Source organism: Ursus americanus, chromosome 15 (assembly GCF_024610735.1).
Source record: "Ursus americanus isolate L20-20 chromosome 15, mUrsAme1.1.p, whole genome shotgun sequence".
Taxonomy (NCBI): Eukaryota; Metazoa; Chordata; class Mammalia; order Carnivora; family Ursidae; genus Ursus; species Ursus americanus.
The window spans coordinates 48,052,417-48,073,091 of NC_142141.1; the positions used below are offsets into that span (position 1 = coordinate 48,052,417).

The following is a 20,675-nucleotide window of genomic DNA, read 5'->3' on the forward strand; positions in this document are numbered from 1 at the left end:
ATTTGATAAAGCAGGAAAAAACATCCGGTGGGAAAAAGACAGTCTCTTCAATAAATGGTGCTGGGAAAATTGGACAGCTACATGCAAGAGAATGAAACTTGACCACTATCTCACACCATACACAAAAATAAACTCCAAATGGATGAAAGACCTCGATGTGAGACAAGAATCCATCAAAATTCTAGAGGAGAACATAGGCAGCAACCTCTACGACATCGGCCAAAGCAACCTTTTTCATGACACATCCCCAAAGGCAAGAGAAACAAAAGATAAAATGAACTTATGGGACTTCATCAAGATTAAAAGTTTCTGCACATCCAAGGAAACAGTCAGAAAAACTAAGAGGCAGCCCACGGAATGGGAGAAGATATTTGCAAATGACACTACAGATAAAGGACTGGTATCCAAGATCTACAAAGAACTTCTCAAACTCAATACACAAGAAACAAATAAACAAATCAAAAAATGGGCAGAAGATATGAACAGACACTTTTCCAACGAAGACATACAAATGGCTAACAGACACATGAAAAAATGTTCAAAATCATTAGCCATCAAGGAAATTCAAATCAAAACCACACTGAGATACCACCTTACGCCAGTTAGAATGGCAAAAATAGACAAGGCAAGAAACAACAATTGTTGGAGAGGATGTGGAGAAAGGGGATCCCTCCTACATTGTTGGTGGTAATGCAAGTTGGTACAGCCACTCTGGAAAACAGTGTGGAGGTCCCTTAAAAAGTTAAAAATTGAGCTACCCTATGACCCAGCCATTGCACTACTGGGTATTTACCCCAAAGATACAGACGTAGTGAAGAGAAGGGCCATATGCACCCCAATGTTCATAGCAGCAATGTCCACAATAGCTAAATTGTGGAAGGAGCCGAGATGCCCTTCAACAGATGACTGGATTAAGAAGTTGTGGTCCATATATACAATGGAATATTACTCAGCTATCAGAAAGAACGAGTTCTCAACATTTGCTACAACATGGACAGCACTGGAGGAGATAATGCTAAGTGAAATAAGTCAAGCAGAGAAAGACAACTATCATATGATTTCTCTCATCTATGGAACATAAGAACTAGGATGATCGGTAGGGGAAGAGAGGGATAAAGAAAGGGGGGGTAATCAGAAGGGGGAATGAAACATGAGAGACTATGGACTATGAGAAACAAACTGAGGACTTCAGAGGGGAGGGGGGTGGGGGAATGGGATAGACCGGTGATGGGTAGTAAGGAGGGCACGTATTGCATGGTGCACTGGGTGTTATACACAACTAATGAATCATTGAACTTTACATAAAAAAACAGGGATGTACTGTATGGTGACTAACATAATATAATAAAAAAATCATTAAAAAAAAAATAAAATAAAATAAAATAAAATAAAATAAAATAAAGACATCTATTCCAAACCTCCCATTTTATAAAGAAAAAGGGATAGGATCATTTGGCTTAACCATTGTCATTTGTGCATCAATTGGGAGAATTTCTATTAGAAAGCATATGAAATCTTACCCCAAAGATAAAAACGTAATGATCTGAAAGGGTACCTGGACCCCAATGTATATAGCAGCAATGTCCACCAATAGCTAAACTGTGGAAAGAGTCCAGATGTCCATTGGCAGATGAATGGATAAAGAAGATGTGGTACGTATATACAATGGAATACTACTCAGCCATCAAAAAATGAAATCTTTCCACTTGCAACAATGTGGATGGAACTAGAGGGTATTATGCTAAGTGAATAATCAAAGAAAACCAATTATCATATGATCTCACTCATATGCGGAATTTACGAAACAAAACAGAGCATCATAGGGGAAGAGAGGAAAAAATAAAACAAGATGAAATCACAGAGGGAGACAAAGATAAGAGACTCTTAATCATAGGAAACAAACTGAGGGTTGCTGGAGAGGTGAGGGGTGGGGGGATGGGGTAACTGGGTGATGGACATTAAGGAGGACATGTGAGGTAAAGAGCACTGGTATTATATAAAACTGATGAATCACTGACCTCTACCTCTAAAACTAATAATACATTATATGTTAATTAATTGAATTTAAATTTTAAAAAAAGAAAGCATATGAAATCTAATGAAGTTTCAGTTTTGTTTAGCTACAGTGCATCCTGCCCTGACAAATTGGGTTACAATGAACCTAGCAAAGCAAGTAGGTTTCTGAGTCTTCTATTTTCGTAGCAATTACTAAAACCAAACCTCAGCTTAAATCATTGTAGCATTCAACCACGGCAACATAAAAGGAACAAAACCTTACAATAAAACCACAGTAATTTACACACTTATAACATACCTTTCTCTATTAGCTAAGATTATTTAAACAGTAATGACTATAATTATTGTTACTTCATAGCTATACACACTGTCACTGTACATGTGGATTCATGAGCATTTTTGCAAATAGTGCCATGTCATGTGGTCATAATGTCTTTGAGTTTGTGAAATAATCAATAATCAAGCTCACTTGATTCCAGGTAATGTGAACTGCTATCTATTACAATAATAACTTTTCACAGATGTGACCTCGGTATAGTTCTTGCTTTTACAAAAGTGCATTTTTTTCCTTGAAACAGTAGAATTATACACTCTTGTGTTAGCAGGGTTCGATATGTCAGGATGACCAAAGTGCTAGTAATTGATTTCTTGTATTCTTTTGGCACTGATTTTAAGAGTTCTCAAAGCACTTTTGATTTGAAGCTGCTCCTTTGATTTCTGTAACAGACAGTAAAGCAACATCACTGTCATAATTATTGACAGGAGGGGACATTGAACCTTTTGCCTCGGTCAAGAGATATTATAAAGGTTTCATTGTTAACTTTTAACATCAGCTAATCAAAAACATTTTCTAGGCCCAGCTCATTTTTTAAAATTTTCTCATTCAAGAGACATGTATTAAGTATAGTAGGTACTGGGATTCCAAAAAGAACTGTAAACAGTCTTTATTCTGTATGTCATGCTTGCTGCCTAGTGGAAACAGCAGAGATGTGAAACTAGATACTCTGTGAACATATGGAAATGAGCTTCTGAAAGAGGAGCTAGTGAGGCCAGTACTTAATTGGGGCTGCAGTTTTCCTGGGTGAAAAAGGACATTTTTGACATCCATGCAAACCTGTAAAGAGCGGGATATGAAGTAGCATTATGTTGTAGGAAAGTAACATTGTATTGATGCTGCAAAAAGTAGACATAGGGCATGTTAAGAGATGAACCTGGGAATGTAGGTAGAAGCAGATTCCCAAAGAACATGGGAGGTAGTGCTGAGGACAAAATCAAATTTACAATTTGGAAAATACAACGTGGCTTAAATACATCGGATAGATGGTAGGTTGTTATGGCAGGCAACAGGGAGAGTATTAAATATTATAACACTGTAATGCAAGTGGGAAACAGTAAAATTTTGAAGAAAAGTAGGATGGCAGAATGGAAAAGACAAACATATTTTAGCCATGCTTAGTCAGTGACAGAGACTGCCCTGGGTATAAACAATAAGTGATTAAAAAATTTAGAATGTAACCAAGAAATTGGTTATATCTTGATCTAGTTAACTTGCAATTTTGTTATGTCAGACACTGGCCAATATAAATGATGGTCCAGTCACTGGTACCTGGAGGTTAATAAGGAATGAAAGTGTCGTGTTAAGCATGCAGAGTGAGAGAAAACCTGAGGTGCATGAACATGTGACGGCTAGGGAGTGGAAAGGGAGTCTGAAGAGAAGACTAAGACATGGTGATCACAGTAGAAAGGACAGAGCCAAGAATAAATAATGTTGAGGGGACCAGCCATAGTTGGAGGCAACCTGGAGAGAGAGATTTGCATCAGCCTCTTACATGTCTTGAGACAAAACAGGTGAACATGAGGGGCACCTTGCAGTCTTGGCGGGAAAGACCAGTAAATCAGAAGTACTGGAAAGCTGAAGGAATACAGTTGTGAGTCTGAAATACATTAGTAGGGGGGACTAGGCTCAGGGGAAAGGAAGATTTCAGTTAAGGGAAGGAGCCTTGGAAGTATTCTATGCAAGTGTAACAGTGAGCAAGTTTGTCTGCAGTACTTCCAGAAGTAGACTGGATTATGAGAAGTGGTTTGGACACAGGCAATAGTGGAAGAAACCAGAAGGAGGTGATATATGTATAATAATTTATATTTTGCAAACCCTTTATGAAATTCAGATATATGTTTTTAATTCTCAGATGACAGGCTTAGACTTGTTACCCTCAAATTAATTAGCAGAGCTCTGATTTTTGTTGGACAGTAGGTAAAACAAACTTCCCAAAGAGGAGGTTCGGAGAAGCTGAGGAGTTAAATTTTAGAATGAAAACACAGATGGATTTCAGACTTTGAACAGTCTTGAAGGATTTCAGGTGGCAAGTAGTGATTCATGGCACACCATTGAAGGATTTGGACAGAGCAGTAATATGTTCAAAATCCTATAACTGAAAGATTAATCTACAGTCATGGGAAAGACATTTTGAAAAGCATTAAGATTGGATTTTGTTTCAATTTGCACAACCAATTATTAGAATTAGAAGGAAACAATAAAATATTACACCTTCATTATAAAGCTGAAGAATTTTAACAACCACTTTGATGTGGGCTCCTTATGTGCCAGTTATTATACTAAGCAATTTACAAGCATTATCTCATGAGTTAATGCGTAAATGAGTTCCATGTGATCCCAAGTATTTATACTCCTACTTTCAATTTGAAATAACAGGCTTAGAGTGTTTAAGTGACTTGCCAAAATTTTGTTAATTTGGAAGTAATAAAAATCCCAATCCAACTCAAAGTATAAAATCTTACACAAAAAGGGGTTTATGGTCTCAAATCATCAAAATGCTTGGAGTTGAGCTTCAGCCAGGTTTGATCAAGACTCCTCATTTTCTTTCCTGGGATTCTCAAGTTTGTGGCCTCCTGTGTAATGACTGTATCTAGTCACGTTTCCCTCAAGGTGTTAAAATGGCAGTAGTAGTTCAGACATTTGCACACCAGCTTCCAGGGAGAAAGTGAAAGAGAACAATTCCCAGAGGTTCTCAACAAACATCTCTGGAATTATAGGCTTGACATGGGTTACCTTTCCACTTCTTAAACATTCATCATTAGCCAGAAAAAAAAAAAAAAAGCTTGTATTTGTCAGTTTAAACTTGAGCCAACTGTCTTCATGGGAGTTAGGCTTCTTTTAATATACATGGAAGTATGAGGGAGATAGTGATATATGAAACCTATACAGACAGCTTTAAGATTCACTGGGGGAGTGGATTGCCATACTGTCCACTAAAATTACATTGTTATTCTTACAGAATTGAAATAACTTGCAAAACAATCATGTATCTGTTTAATTACGGAGCTAGTTCTAGGATCCCGTACTTCTGGTTTCCACACACACACGTACCTACACACGTACATACACAATTTGTATTTCTTTCTTTTACTAAAGCTAAATAGGTAAATGGACAGGAAGATAAATGCAGATAAATAGATTGATCAATAGATATATAGATCCATGATGGATGGGTAGATGGATGAGTAGATAAATACAGATAATCTCTAGATAGGCTTCATGTTGGATGACTTCACCTAACTATAGGCTAATATAAGTGTTCTGAGTGTGTTTAGGTTAGTCTGGGCTAAATTATGATGTTCAGTAGGTCAGGGGTATTAAATGTATTTTCAACTTACGATGTGTTCAACCTAGGATGTGTTTATCAGGGTGTAATCTCATTGCAGGTTGAGGAAGATCTGTAGGTGGGTAGGTAGAGATCTTTTTTTACCCTTAACATGGCAGACTCATCCGATCAAATAACAAGAAATAATTTGAAGAGTGTAGAGTGTGTGTTAAATAACTGATTACATTAATGGTCCTTAACATCTTGGCTAACTGCATTTAATCAAAAGCAATTTTTTTAAAGATTTTATTTATTTATTCGACAGAGATAGAGACAGCCAGCGAGAGAGGGAACACAAGCAGGGGCAGTGGGAGAGGAAGAAGCAGGCTCATAGTGGAGGAGCCTGACGTGGGGCTCGATCCCACAATGCCGGGATCACACCCTGAGCCAAAGGCAGACGCTTAAACGCTGTGCCACCCAGGCACCCCACAAAAGCAATTTTTTATCCTTAAGAATACAACTCAGAAAAAATACAAACCTTAGAGAATTATAACTGAGAGCCACTGAATGAATGAATTCCAAACTCATGTATTTCACCATGTTTTCTATGGAATTTCCTGACAGCATCCATGAAAATAATTTCCAATTACATTGGGCACAAAGGAGACAACATTGTATCATCACTGGTAATTGGAGTTTAGTGTGTCACTGGGAGCAGTCATTAGCATTTTTACTGGTGTGTGTGGTATAGAGTTCTTGGCATACAATGGAGAGATAAAGTGCTCATAAAAATGGATTCACTTATCCATCAAAGTACATTTGAATCACAAGGTGTAAATATGTATAGTCTAAAATATTTAGTACAAATCTAGAACAAAAGTTTTATAACCTTAGAGTGCTTTTGGATCCTTGGACTGAATACCAAATCCTAAGTGGATGTCAAAGCATTGGGGGTGCCAAGGGATGGCCTGTGGCCAGGCTGAGAAGAGTCAGAGTTGAGGGCAGTATAAAACCAAATTGTCTGCTCTTATCCTAGAAGTACAGTTCAAGAGGGCATACAATTCACTCTGGGGAATTTTTATGACATATATCTTTACTAATCTTTAAAAGTTCTGATTATTTCTGACAGATTTAACAAGTATACAAACTTTTCTTCCCTGGGTCTCTAACAAAGTGGGACATTGTCGTAGTCTACTTGTCTGTATGTTAATGTACTTTAAACACATATTCCAAAATTACATTTCTTTCACAATTAGGAGATAAAGTCCAGATCAGTATATGAATATTAAGAAGGGGGACTTGAGGACAGGAATTGGACTAGTGTTACAAATTTGGGTCTTGTCACCCTACATGTGGGGCAGGAGAACAGAAATTAAGTATGTCTGCATTTTTTGGTCATACACTTAAATAGCACATACTATGTGGAAAACTTATTATAATTTCTTTATCAATATTAACTCATTAATCCTGTGAGAAGATGCTTGCTATTTTTGTCACTTTCTTTTCATATGAAGAAACTAAAACAAAGAGGTTAAGTAATTAGAGAATGTCACACAGTTGGCTAGAAGTCAACCTAGGATTCAAACATAGGGTTTAAGGCTCCAGAAGCAAAAACAATAAACACAATGGCGAGCAATGCAGTCTTTCCTAGTTGGCGAAACTGTGTAGGACTTGGCTTATCAGACTCATCTACAAAGATGTTAAAACTTTCTGATACCTGGCATACCCAAAAACATTTAAGTTAGACTTTCTGAGGGAGGGCCAGGAATTGATGTTCTCAGTAATCCCTGTAAAAGCTTTATATGCAGCCATTGTTGAGATAAAGAGGATAGAGGAGCCATTTACAACTTTAAAGGGCAAATATAGGAGGAGAATCCATAGAAGGAAGGTAAGAGCCAAGTGTTCATGAGTAGTGCAGTGAGGTGTAATGCAAAATTGATTAAAGACCTAGTTACTTTAAAGACTAAACTCACCTGCTGTGCATCCATGCTTAATTCTACTTTATAATTAAATCTAGCTTTAGCAGACCTCATGTTTCAATGTGTAGTAGCAGCCTATTCCTTGGTAGGATCTTTTCACGTGTGTGTGCACATGCGTGCGGGTGCACATTCACACATCCAGTCTCTAACTTGATTCTCTGAAAACCTTTCTGCTTTACATTTCTCTGCTGCTTAATGCCTTTTTTATGTAATAAAATGTTTTCCAATCCTATTTGGAAAGAAATGTCCGTGTATTTATCATTCTATACCTTTCTAACTGGAATTGCATTATTTCTTAGTTATAACGCAATTTATACATAAGGCAAAAGCTGAAAGCAAGTTATATGTCTCTCTTGATATGATTTGTCTCTCTTTTCCTATTTATGCTTCGGTCTTGAGAAGGGTTAAAATTATTCAGTAAAAAAACTTGTATTAACTCCCCTTGGGTGTGCATTTCATATTGTGACTAAATCTTGCTTATGTGATTTTTTTTTATGTCATGTCACTCATTTTGGTTTTGCTTTCTTAAGTGAGAACTGTGATGTACTTTAGAATTTCAAGTTAAACTCACAACGTAGTGTCAAAAAGTACTCTAAAGGCCATAACTAACTGCCAGGTCTCCATTTAAAGTATGGTATATGTAGTATTTGTGTCTTTTATACGTACATACGAGTATTGTAAGTATCCAACTAATAAATATTTGGGACTTATGTCATGACGGACTGGATGTAAAAAGAATGAATATGGAATGGCTGATGATGTAGAAGATTTTGTAGTCCATGAGAAAAAACGCATAATGAACTGAGTTTCAAAAAATAAAAATGTATTAAGACCGTTGGGAATACAGAGGAGTGGGCAAATTATGTCTGCTTGGGAGTAGAAAAGCAAGCATTGACAGAAGCGACCGTGGAGCTGGGACATCAAGGGTGTACAGGATTTCTCCAGATGGTGGAGGTGCAAATGCTCCAGGTAGCTGGATCACTTGGGCAAGAATGCAGAGGCGGGAAAGAGCCTCAGCTCCACAGTAACTAAGTCTGTACAGGCTCCGCGTGGGGTCTCTGGCAGCACCAACAGAAACTTAATCTGCAGAGAGTTTGAAACCATTCCTGTCACGCCAATGAGTTTAGGTGATTTTCCTTTCAAGAGGAATAGAAATCCATTAGCGATTTTAAAAAAAAATTAACTTATTTTTTTAAAGAAAGGGGAATAACATGATCAACCTTGTGTTATGGGACCGTGACTCTGATGCTCCTGTGTGAAAGGGGCTGGAGGAGGAAACAATTAGGATGCTTTTCAGCCTCGCGATTATGAAAGTTAAGGTCCAGACCAGTTGAGACAGTTGCAGGGGTGATAAAAAGCAAAGAACAACAAAAACAACAAAAGAACAACAACAACAAAAAAAACCACAAAAAAACAAAACAAAACAAACAGACAAAAAAGCCAACATCAGCAACAAAAAAGCAAAGAACATATTGAATGAGTGGAATATTTTTATACATCTAGGAAATTTAAAAAAAGACTTTATAGAAGCTATAAATTAAATCTAATTCACTTATATTTTCTTTTTTTTTTAAGAGTTGTTTATTTATTTTAGAGAGAGACAGAGAGAGGAAGAGCACAAGCAGGCGGAGGGGCAGAGGAAGAGGGAGAGAGAGAATCTCAAGCAGACTCCCTGCTGAGCATGGAGCAGAGCTCCATCCCAGGACCCTGAGATCATGACCTGACCCAAAATCAGTAGTCAGCCACTTAACCAACTGAACCACTTATACTTTCAATGTATTTCTAGCAAGTTTTTCTAACACCCCAAATGTAAAAAATGCATAGAATATAGAACTGTCATGCTGGAGGTGGCATTTGCCAGAATAAATAGTTATGCAACACATTGCTTTTTATGGTTGAGAACAGTACCTGGTATATGGTTTGTACCACTGAACATTTATTGATGGAAAGAAGAAATGAATCAATCAGCAAGTTAATGTCTACTTGGGCAGAAATTGTGAGTTAGGGCTCAGTTCTACTCCCACATCTCTACCATTTTATATGAGCCCATTCTTGTTGACACTAAAGGATATAAAAAAGCTGAAATCACATCATATTACAGCTGTGAATTTACAAAATGCAACTAATTTTTCAAATATATTTTGACATATACACACATGCACACTAAAAATTATATCCAAATTGGTTCTCATATTAATTTTCAAGTATTTAGGTATTTTAGAGAAATCCTTATTTTGTTGCAATTTATATAACAAATGAACTTCTCTTAAAGACTGTTCTTTCTAGGTGATATTTCTATAACTCTCAGTGGTCACTTTTTCTGTCCCTTGCTCTTCTGTAAGTGTGCGTGTGTGTGTGTGTGTGTGTGTATGATATTAACTTATATCTTATACATATGTAGAGAGTGCTTAAAATTTAGAATTTAACTATTATTATAAAGCAACTTTTTTAGTAATGGCTGTATTATTAAAAATTACGTGAATTAATATACTACTGATCAGAGCAGTGTTACATGGATAATTTAAGCAGTTCAGTATTCTCAATTGCATATTGTACACTCTCTCTCCAGCTGGGTATAAAGGAATGGTTTCTCTGTGAGTTACATTCTCTCTGCACTTCAACATTTGGAGTGGTCACATTGCCACCCTGAATTTGGATGATAAGAGAATAAATCCCAAGATGACTGCTATGTACAAGGAGGCTACTCCAGTTTTTTGGATAATATAGTATCTTCCCTTTTACATTTTTGTTTTTAATATTAATATGAACCTTAACTAAATATACAGAAAAATAGTTTTCTCCAAAAGTAGTTTTAAATGCTTTATGTTAATCATTTTTTAAAATTTAAACTCAAATATTTAAAGAAGTAAATTAAGAAATATTCCCTATTGGGGCGCCTGGGTAGCGCAGTCGTTAGGTGTCTGCCTTGGCTCAGGGCGTGATCCCTGCGTTCCGGGATCGAGTCCCCACATCGGGCTCCTCCGCTGGGAGCCTGCTTCTTCCTCTCCCACTCTCCCTGTTTGTGTTCCCTCTCTCACAGCTGTCTATCTCTGTCAAATAAATAAATAAAAAATCTTAAAAAAAAAAAAAAAAGAAATATTCCCTATCTCATTCATCTTTGTCTTTCTTATTGAGGATATGGTGTGAATTAGGTTAACATTTATTAAATTTCTCACTAAAAATTTCTTAGCAGATACAATACCTTTTTCTTCGAATATATCCTTAGAGAAGAACAACACACAGCTTTTTTTTTTTTTTTTTTTTTTTTATAGAGACAGCCAGTGAGAGAGGGAGCACAAGCAGGGGGAGTGGGAGAGGAAGAAGCAGGCTCATCGCGGAAGAGCCTGATGTGGGGCTTGATCCCATAACGCCGGGATCACGCCCTGAGCCGAAGGCAGACGCTTAACCACTGTGCCACCCAGGCGCCCCAACACACAGCTTTTTAACTACAATATTTATACCTATGATTGGGGAATTGCAGACTTTGCCTATATAGCACATGTGCAATGCAGTGATAGTAATGATCCAGGTCATACCAGAAAAATCACTGTGTGACAGAAAGGAAGAAAGAGGAGAATTTAGAAAAGGAGAACATAGTTTTTATGAATATATAATATAGGTCCTTAATGCCTATTTGTCAAATGTTGATAATGATGATCATGATGGTGATGGTGGATAATAAGGAATGTTATCACCCTTGACATCTCAGAAATATTTGCCTACTTTCCTTCTAGAAGTTTCCTTTCCTGGGAAAAACTGTTGAAATAAAAACCTATCATTCATCTCTTAATATAGCTAGAACTCACCAAAAGCATTCTTCAGGTAAAGCATTTGGTATTGAATGTCTACTGAAAGTTATCATTTAAAATTTTTTTTTTTACTTCCTAACAAACAGACAAAAGGGTAGAGGAAAGAGATGTTTCATTCCCTTAGCTTGCAAGTAAACTTTTAAGATTTAGTTTGTTCTAGTTTTGTACTGCCTGAAGGGAAAAGCCTGCATGAATAACTGATTGGAAAGGAGAAATTCTTTGTTCTCAAAATGCCTCCAAGAATAGGAGCATTCTGTCCATTGTATAACTTTGGGTGTACGTATCACTCCCTTTGTGCTCAATAGAGATTTCCTTCTCACCATTAGCAACATGTTGATTTTGTTTATCTCAAACTTGACAATTTTGATTTTACTTTGTTCTCAACTCAGTGTAGTAATGCCGAGCAGGATATGAAGGTACAGTCAAAAAGTTCCTAAAGAAAGACTTAACTATTACCATGAATCTATAAGACAAAAAGTTCCTTTTTGTCTTTTTTAACAAGAAGTTAAAGGAGCTTCTTATAGTCAAAACATGAGAAAAGATACAGAGAATTTGGATTATCTTTAATGTTTTCCTATGTCACTGAATCCTTAGGTTAATTCAGTCTTGGAGCCTAGAGGTGCTCTTGTAGGTGTAATTGCAATTATTTCGGGTTCCTCAATTTCTCAAATATTCTGTCTTAATTAAAGTCTTCCTAATGCTAGTATGTAGTTGTTGATTTTTAAATAGCAGTGCAAGTTACTTACAGCCTCTAAAGTTCAGTAAGCCTTCAAACCTTTTAGCTTTTCTATTGATAACCTAATCATGAAATTAAAGCATCTATAGGAAGCGGATGAGCTAATGTAAGCAGTGTCATGTTTCCTTTGGTGTATAAATCAATAAAGCTATCATGATGACTTTCAGTTCAATCATTTAGCTACTGGAAATGAACATAGCTTTTAAAATAGATTTTTAAAATATGTATCATTTGCACTAACAGCTAGCTATATTGTTGCCCAACATTTTGGTTATAATAGTTACATCATTCTCAGTAGCATGATATATTCACAGAATCATTGAGTAATGCCAAATTAAAAAAAAAAATGGAGTCCAACAGATAAAAAACATGACCTTGAGCTCTGTAAAACAAAGATGCTAGAGTCATACTGTCTTATTTTCCAGGTGCATATGTGCTCCAGGTCAAGGCCACAGACGCGGATGACCCGACCTATGGAAACAGTGCCAGAGTCGTTTATAGCATTCTTCAGGGACAACCTTATTTCTCTATTGATCCCAAGACAGGTAAATTTTTTATTAGAGACAACATTATCACCACCCCTTTCAAATATTTAAACTTTAATTAAATCTTGGCATGGGAAGTGACCTATTCTAAAAATGCAGTAAAGATTCAGTGTGCTGTACATTAAACGAAGGAAGATAGGATCTTACCTTATGGCTGCAGAACCACTGCCTCTGGATTGAACCCTGTGTAAATGTAAGCCATTGTACATATACGTGTCAAGTCCCAGTCTCAAGTTGGGGCTTCCCTGTACGATTTACTTTACATTTTCAAAAGCCTGGGCATATTTTTCTTTTTGATTCTTCTGGATAAAATAGATTTTCTTTCCATATTTTCTTGTTTGGTTTCAATTATATGCAGTTCGGGGCCTTATCAACACGTGGTAAGATCATGGAGCTTCTTTTGCTCTGTTTATCAAGAGTTATGGATAATTGATTTGGATTTGGATTAATAGAGACTTATGCTTCTAGCAGAGGGGAGAAGAGGGTTGACAAACTTGAAACACCCAAATCACTGATTCTTCTGGTCTCTGCTTTTGAAGCTAGTCTAATTTTTCAGTCAAAACATTAGAATGGCCAGATCTCCTTAAAAACTACCTAGCATTCAAAAAACAGATTCTCTAGAGCAGAGGGACCTCATTTTATTTTAAAGGGAACACAAAATCTTCTATGTGCATACTATCCTGCCCTTTCTATATTTTCCAAAATTCTTATATATCTGGCCATGCTGACCATCAAAATAGGTGATCCATGTCACAGTTAAAACAGAACTCCACAATGACAGCTACTTCATAAACTTATATGGCACATTATAATATATTGCATATTGAATTCAATACTATTTATTACATTAGGTTACAATAATGAAATAAATTGTTAATGTACTAGACTAATGTTACTTTTTAAATTTGTAAATAAATTTTAAAGTGATATCAATTTGAAAAGTCTTAATTTCAGACACTATATATTCAAATAGGCTTAACATTTCAAAATTAACACTTCCCCATAAGTATTTGCTAAAATCTGGAATACCAATTAGATACAGGTTGATTAATAATTAGCCATGTTTTAATGTCACCTGGAAACATAAAGTTAATTAAATAGGAAAAGAGAACCTGTGAAAACTTTCTGCAAATGAACCTGCTATTCTTTCATTTCCTACTCTTCTCATTAAGCCTGTAGAGGGACAGAAATCAGCAAAATGTTATGGGATTAAGGCAAGAAGTTGCTCCCTTTTATAAACCTAAAAAAGAGTAGTTTGTAATAAGGACAACATCTGTCCTTTAAGAAGGAAATCTATAAAGGTTTGCTTAGGACATAGAAGCTCTTTTGGTTTGGAAAGAGGGTCAGAAACCGAGAGTCAGAGTGTCCAAAGTTAAGACCGAGTGCGTGACAGGGAAGTTACGTCTACAATATGAGTTATTTTCAAGAAGTATGGCAATGGAGATAAGATATTTGGCGAGATAGATGTTAAGGAATTGTTGCGGTTGTTGCTTAACTGTGGGAAATCATACATATTTGTAGGAAAAAAGGGGGGGCAATTGTTGAGGAAAGAATCTGGGGAAGTTGTTCAATGAAATTTATGATGGTACAGAATTCCAGAAGGATGAGGAAGGTTTGGACAACAGGCTAAAAATATAGACAAATAGTGAAGGAAAATTATCTAAAATATAATAAATCCTTTTATCAGATGAAAACATTATGGATTATTTCTTCTTCAAAATTTACCATAATGGATAATCTAACTTGAAACAGAAGTATGGGCAATATATGTGTCTTAGATCTCTTCAGCCTCTGAGAAGCACTCCTCAGAGTCAGAGAGAATGGAAAAAAGAGAAAGGAGGGTATGCAGGGAGGTTGGGTATTAGAGTATACTTAGTGGGTTGAATAGATTAATTCTATAGAACAGGTGAGTTTAAATACTCAGAATAAGTGTGACAGAAGAAAGATAAAGGAATTAATACTGATGAAATAACTATAGACCTAGTCAGTATGTAACTGAACAGTAGGAGAAAATCATGCAAAGATGAACTTAAGCATAGAGCATAGATTAAGAATATAATCGTTGTAGTCGAATTAATACCAGACAGACAATAATTCTATGAGTCAAAACACTTTCTTTTTTTTTTTTTTAAGATTTTATTTATTTATTTGACGGAGATAGAGACAGCCAGCGAGAGAGGGAACACAAGCAGGTGGAGTGGGAGAGGAAGAAGCAGGCTCATAGCGGAGGAGCCTGATGTGGGGCTCGATCCCAGAACGCCAGGATCACGCCCTGAGCTGAAGGCAGACGCTTAACCGCTGTGCCACCCAGGCGCCCCTCAAAACACTTTCTGTCCCCTTGGCTTTACTTGGTCAAAATCAACTTTAAACGAATTCTAATGCCTTTAGAAAGTATTATCTTACAAGAGAGTGTGTATATTCATAAGATGCCTTTAATAACTATGTATTTATATTTTATGTAATGCTTATTATTTAGAACCAAAGGTGAAACAGTTCTGGCATAAGCAATGAAATCGATTTTTTGAAGCATTGATTTTCATTGGAGACAGAAGTCTTGATACTAACAATGCCTCAGACCACTAGACAGGAAAAGAGTGGATGATGAGGCACTTCATTAATAGAATGATAACTAGTTCTTCATGCACAGAGACCATTAAGAAGACTTTTTGTCAAATTTATCACCTTGTGGTACATAAGAGTAAATCAAAAATCAAGGATAATTGCAATTTCTCAGAAATAGTCTCCATTTGTTCCAGCCCTATAGCTTCCTTTCATGATTCCTTTTGCTGTTATTAAATAAAATGCATGAAAAACTAATATTATCTAAAATTTTCCACATTTGAGTATAGAATACACTTTAAAATAATTTTTAAAGGAAGAGTCTCATCAGAACTTCTGGTGCCTAAATATTTATGAAGAGATAAATATAACCATTTATTATTCATTTGGAATGAGAAAATAAAACCTATTTCCGTAGTGATATTGCTTTTTGACAAACATTCCTAGCATGCTACCCAAGTGAATATAGGAAGTTTATTTATAAGGAATATAAATTAAAGCATTCTATGAAATAAGCTCAGAAATAATATATATATACATATATATGTATATATATACTTCAAATGATTATTAAATACTTTAAAAACCTCAAATGTGATAAATCTATAAAACATTTTTTTAAAGATTTATTTATTTGTTTGAGATAGAGTGTGTATGAGAGAGGGGGGAGGGGTGGAGGGAGAGAGAATCTCAAGCAGACTCCCCACTGAGCACACTACCCTGAGATCATGACCTGAGCTGAAATCAAGAGTCAGATGTTTAACAGACTAAGTCACCCACGCGTCCCAAATCTATGACATTAAATAACAGTCATATTCATTATACTTACTATTTATAAAACATTCAAGTGTTTGTCCTATTAGCATATTATATTATGTATATTTTTATACTTAGTGGTTTTATATTAGAAAAACATCTATAATCTATAAAACATTAAACACAGGCATTATAATATTTTATCTAGTGCATGAAATCAGGATGCCAAACATCTCTACGGCATTAATAAGAGAATTATTTAAGAAAACAAATATTACCATAAATGATTGACCTCATTTCTTAATTTATGTTTAAAATTCTTTTAAAATATTTCACTTCCTCCCTAAATGATTTCAAAATCTAGTCTGAGTTGGGTAACTAGATATTGCTGTTTCGTGTACCATGTGGTGATGATATGTTCCATTTTCCAAATGATCTGATCCCTAATTGAGAAAGCGTCATTATGTATTTTACCTCAACGTTTTTTTAAACCTATAAATTTTAAATGTTTTTGTTGTGATAAAATATATATGTAACATAAATTTTACCATATTAAACATTTTAAGTGTGCGGTTGAGTGACATTACGAGCATTCACATTATTGGGGCACTTGGGTGGCTCAGTCGGTTAAGTGACTGCCTTTGGCTCAGGTCATGATCCTAGATAAGTTTTTTATTTTATATGTTTATAAATGCCTTTATAGAATCCTTATGAAAACAATTGAGTGAGGGTTGAATTGAATTCAGGAGCTATTTTTTTCCCTTTTATTCACCATTCTGCTGTTTCGTGCTCTGTGATTCTGTCCTAGCTTCTGTTCAGGGAAATCTGATAAATGTTGCTGAGAGAACTGACATTTCAAGATTTTTACCCTTTAAGTCTGACTATCACCTTTTATTCAGGAATTATAATCTCCAGGCCCATGTCTTAAGTGAAACTTCCTCCCCTATTCTGACTGATATTTATTCTTTTAGGTCTTTAACAATGTGTTGGTGTTTTAAACCCCAGAGTATAATTAAAGCACGGGTTAGACTATATTTTGAGCTAATTTTTATACTACTATATAAATATTTACAATGTTTCATGGCTTGAAATGCTTTCGATATCAATTCAGAGTAAAATCTGAGGGATTTAGACACCTCAGTGCTGAGGTGCTGATGAAAGAAAGAAAGCATCTTCTTTCTTCAAGGGCAAAATAAGAGTGGTTACCTACACAGAGTCGTCACGCTTCTAATACTTTTTGCATTTAGATGAGGTCATATTATGGGCATAGTGAGAGCAAGGAAAGCAATAGATGCTAATGAATATAGGGCAGGAAAAATATGTCAAGGAAATAGACAATTATTAAGCTATTGCATCATATATTGCCTATTTTATAATATTTTGCATATGTATAGTAAAATTGCATGACTAAAAATGTGCTCCTGTGAATGGTTCCCTTGTACTCTGCATTGTCTCACTTCCTGAGAACTCTGTTTGAACTTCACTTGCCTTATTTTAGAAATCATGGAATGCACACATCAGCAGATAGAACTGAGAATGTTTGGCCTTAAAAGGAAAATACTCCAGGGGCATGTGATACATGACTTTTGGAACTTGTAGAGCTGTTATGTCGTAGAGGAACTGGCTGTATTCTGTGCTGCTTGAGAGGAAAAGGGGTATCAATAGCTGGTATGAGTTACAGGAAGAATTTTGGTTTCATAGACATGAAAGAAGATGTCAGTACTTGCCCCTAAATAAGAGGAGTGCCTCATGAGATTGTGAGTTTCCTGTTAGTGGAAGTCTTCAAGCAGGTGATGAGCGATGAGCTAGTGGTGTTGGCTCTATTTATTCATGTGATGCATGTTGATATAGACCCAATGGCCTCACAGGTGTTCTGCTATTAGGATATCAAGATGAATCAAGTAGATCTCAAATGGATCCCCATCAACTGGAGGGAGGCCATCAGGTCCTCAGAAGATTACAGTTGAATTTTGTAGGATGAAATTTTCTAATACGTAGTATGACTGCTGAGCACTGATAGAGACTGAGAGGGGAACTTCCTGAGGAAAGAGGCCCTGGCAAGTGACTGCTGAGTCTTAAAGCGCAGTTAAGGTGTGCTATCGGTGGGAGGAAGTTCTTGAAATTTTCTTTCTACTGAAGATAACTTGATAATTCTTCTTGTCCTCAACATACATTATTGGATTATTGGCAACAGCATTTTTTTTTAAATTATACACTTCATCTGTGTAGTGATAGACACAACATGTTTGGTAATATTTTTAAAGATTGTACTAGTTTTTAAAAACCCCATTTCACATTTTAGGCAAATTTAAGACTGTAATGAAAAGAAACTCAGTAGCTTTTCCTATAAATTGCTGCAAAAGCAGGTCTTATACAAGTGTTTTTAAATACAGTTTAGCTGTGGAATTGAAAAAAAAACAATTTTCCACTGACAGTGCTAAAGTTAAGGTATCCATCTTTAGCTATAATTATTTTTTTCTATTCTACCATCTATTAGCAGTTCCTAAAAGACTTGAGCATTATGACATATTTGCTAATGCTTCCTCCAGATTCATATTTTAGAAGGTTAATCATGACATGGCCAACACTGGAGTCTGTGATCTACTAAGAGATATCATTTTCAGGTGCAAAAATAGCATTTAATTGGTTTTTTTTCCCCCATAACATACCAGCTATCACATACATGGATCTATCCTAACAACTCCATCTCACTCAAACTTACATCATGAGTATTTTCATGATCAACCACCAATAATGACCAAGGTTGTTAGTAATATAGTCAATCATCATCTCTCTTAAAGAATGTATGGTAATTTTCCATGCATCACCTACGCTTATTGTTATATATTAATTTGTGTATTTTATTAATATTTATTGTGTGCCTACAATATGCCTCACATTGTTCTAGAACCAGGTATCCTACGGGGAAGAAAAAAATAAAGACAAAATTCCGACCTTCAGGAATATTCACTTTATTTGGGGAAACACAAAAAGTAAGCAAAATATATAGTGTTTTGAATAGCAATAGGGCTAAGGAGAAAGTGATAGAGAGAGAGCTTAGGAAGTGCTGGGGAGGGTTATGTGTGGTATGCAGGATAATGATTTCCCAAATATGTCTATGTCCTAATCCCTGGGACCTGTGATTATGTTATACTACATATGGAAGGGGAATTAAAGTTGCAGATGGAATTAGGGTTGTTATTTATGTGTGGATAAGGTGGGGAGATATCCTACATTATCTGTGTGGGCTCAATTTAATTACATGTGTTCTTAAAAGTGTAAGAGAGAGGTGGGCAAGTCAGAGTCCAAGAAAGATTTGAAGGTGCTATGCTGCTACCATTGAAGTGGAGAAAGAAAGCCTGAAGCCAGAGAAGTCAGACATCTTTTAGAAGATAAAAACCCTTCAGAAAGGAATGCATCTAGCCACAACCTTGATTTTGGACCTCAAGATCCATGTTGGACTTCTGGCCTCCCTAATTGTGGGATGATAAGTTCGTGTTGTTTTTAGGCCATTTAGTCTGTGGCAATTTGTTACAGAAGCAACAGGAAGCTAAATCAGTATAGAATTTTAGGTAGAATGCCCAAGAAAATCCTATGACAAGGGCTTGGAGAAAAGATATGAAGGAAGTGGAGGAGCTATTCATGAGTAAACCATAGGAAAAACATTCCCCACAGAGAGAAAAGAGTGTGCAAAGCTCTGGTGACCAAAGCAGAGAGTTGTGAAAGATAAGATTGGAGAGGTAAGTGGGAAGGTAGAGGTCATGTGAAGTTTTCACTCTGAGAGACTTGGATTTCAGAGTAGAGGGGAAGTGTTATATGTTCATGCTCCCATCTCACCACTACGACTTCTCTTGTAAGAGCAGACTAATGACCCAGGACGACTTTGGACTCAAATCCTTAGTGAGTGGAGAATAAAGCCATTCATCCATTCTTCCTCTCTCTCTCTCAATAGTCTCAAAATAATAATTAGCATTTTTTCCAGCTTTTTTGGGAAATACTTGACATACAACATTGTGGAAGTTTAAGATATGAAGTGCATTGATTTTATACACTTAAATATTGCAAGGTGATTACCGCCACAGTGTTAGCCAACTCCTCCATCACTTCACATAATTCCCATTTCTTTTCTGGGGTGAGAACTTTTGAGAGCTACTCTCTTAGCAACTTTCAAGTATATAAATAGTAAAATTAACTATAATCACCATGCTGTACCTTAGCGCCCCAGAAGGTATCCATCTCATAACTGGAATTTGTGCCTTAGACCAACATCTCCCATTTCCCCCACTCCACAGCTCCTGGTAACCACCATTTTACTCTGTTTCATTGAGTTCAGCTGTTTTAGATCCTACATATTAATAATATCATAGAATATTTCTTTTTCTCTCTATTATTTCACTAGCATAATGACTTCAAGTTTCATCCATGCTGTTGCAAATGTTTGGATTTTGTCACTCTCCTGGCTAAATAATATTCCTGTGTGTGAATGTGTGTGTGTGTGGGGGGGGGTATCTTCTTTATCCAATCATCTGTTGATAAACATTTAGGTCTTTTCTCTATCTTGGCTTTTTGTGAATAATTCTACAGTGACCATGAAGGTGCAGATACCTCTTTTGAGATCCTCTTTTCATTTCCCCTGGGTATATACACAAAAGTGAGATCATTGGAAAATATGA

At 36.1% G+C, this 20,675-nt stretch overlaps 1 protein-coding gene across 2 annotated transcripts in view; it reads left to right on the forward strand.

Moving 5' to 3' along the window:
- CDH12 (cadherin 12) overlaps positions 1-20,675 on the forward strand; it is a 258,224-nt gene that overhangs the window by 153,946 nt on the left and 83,603 nt on the right. Inside the window, exon 3 of one of the 2 annotated variants that reach the window (XM_045787409.2) lies at positions 12,568-12,687. The exons of the other annotated variant lie outside the window; for it this stretch is intronic. Coding sequence (XP_045643365.1) covers positions 12,568-12,687 — 120 coding nt within the window. The remainder of the gene's footprint in view (positions 1-12,567; positions 12,688-20,675) is intronic. 2 annotated transcript variants of the gene reach the window in all.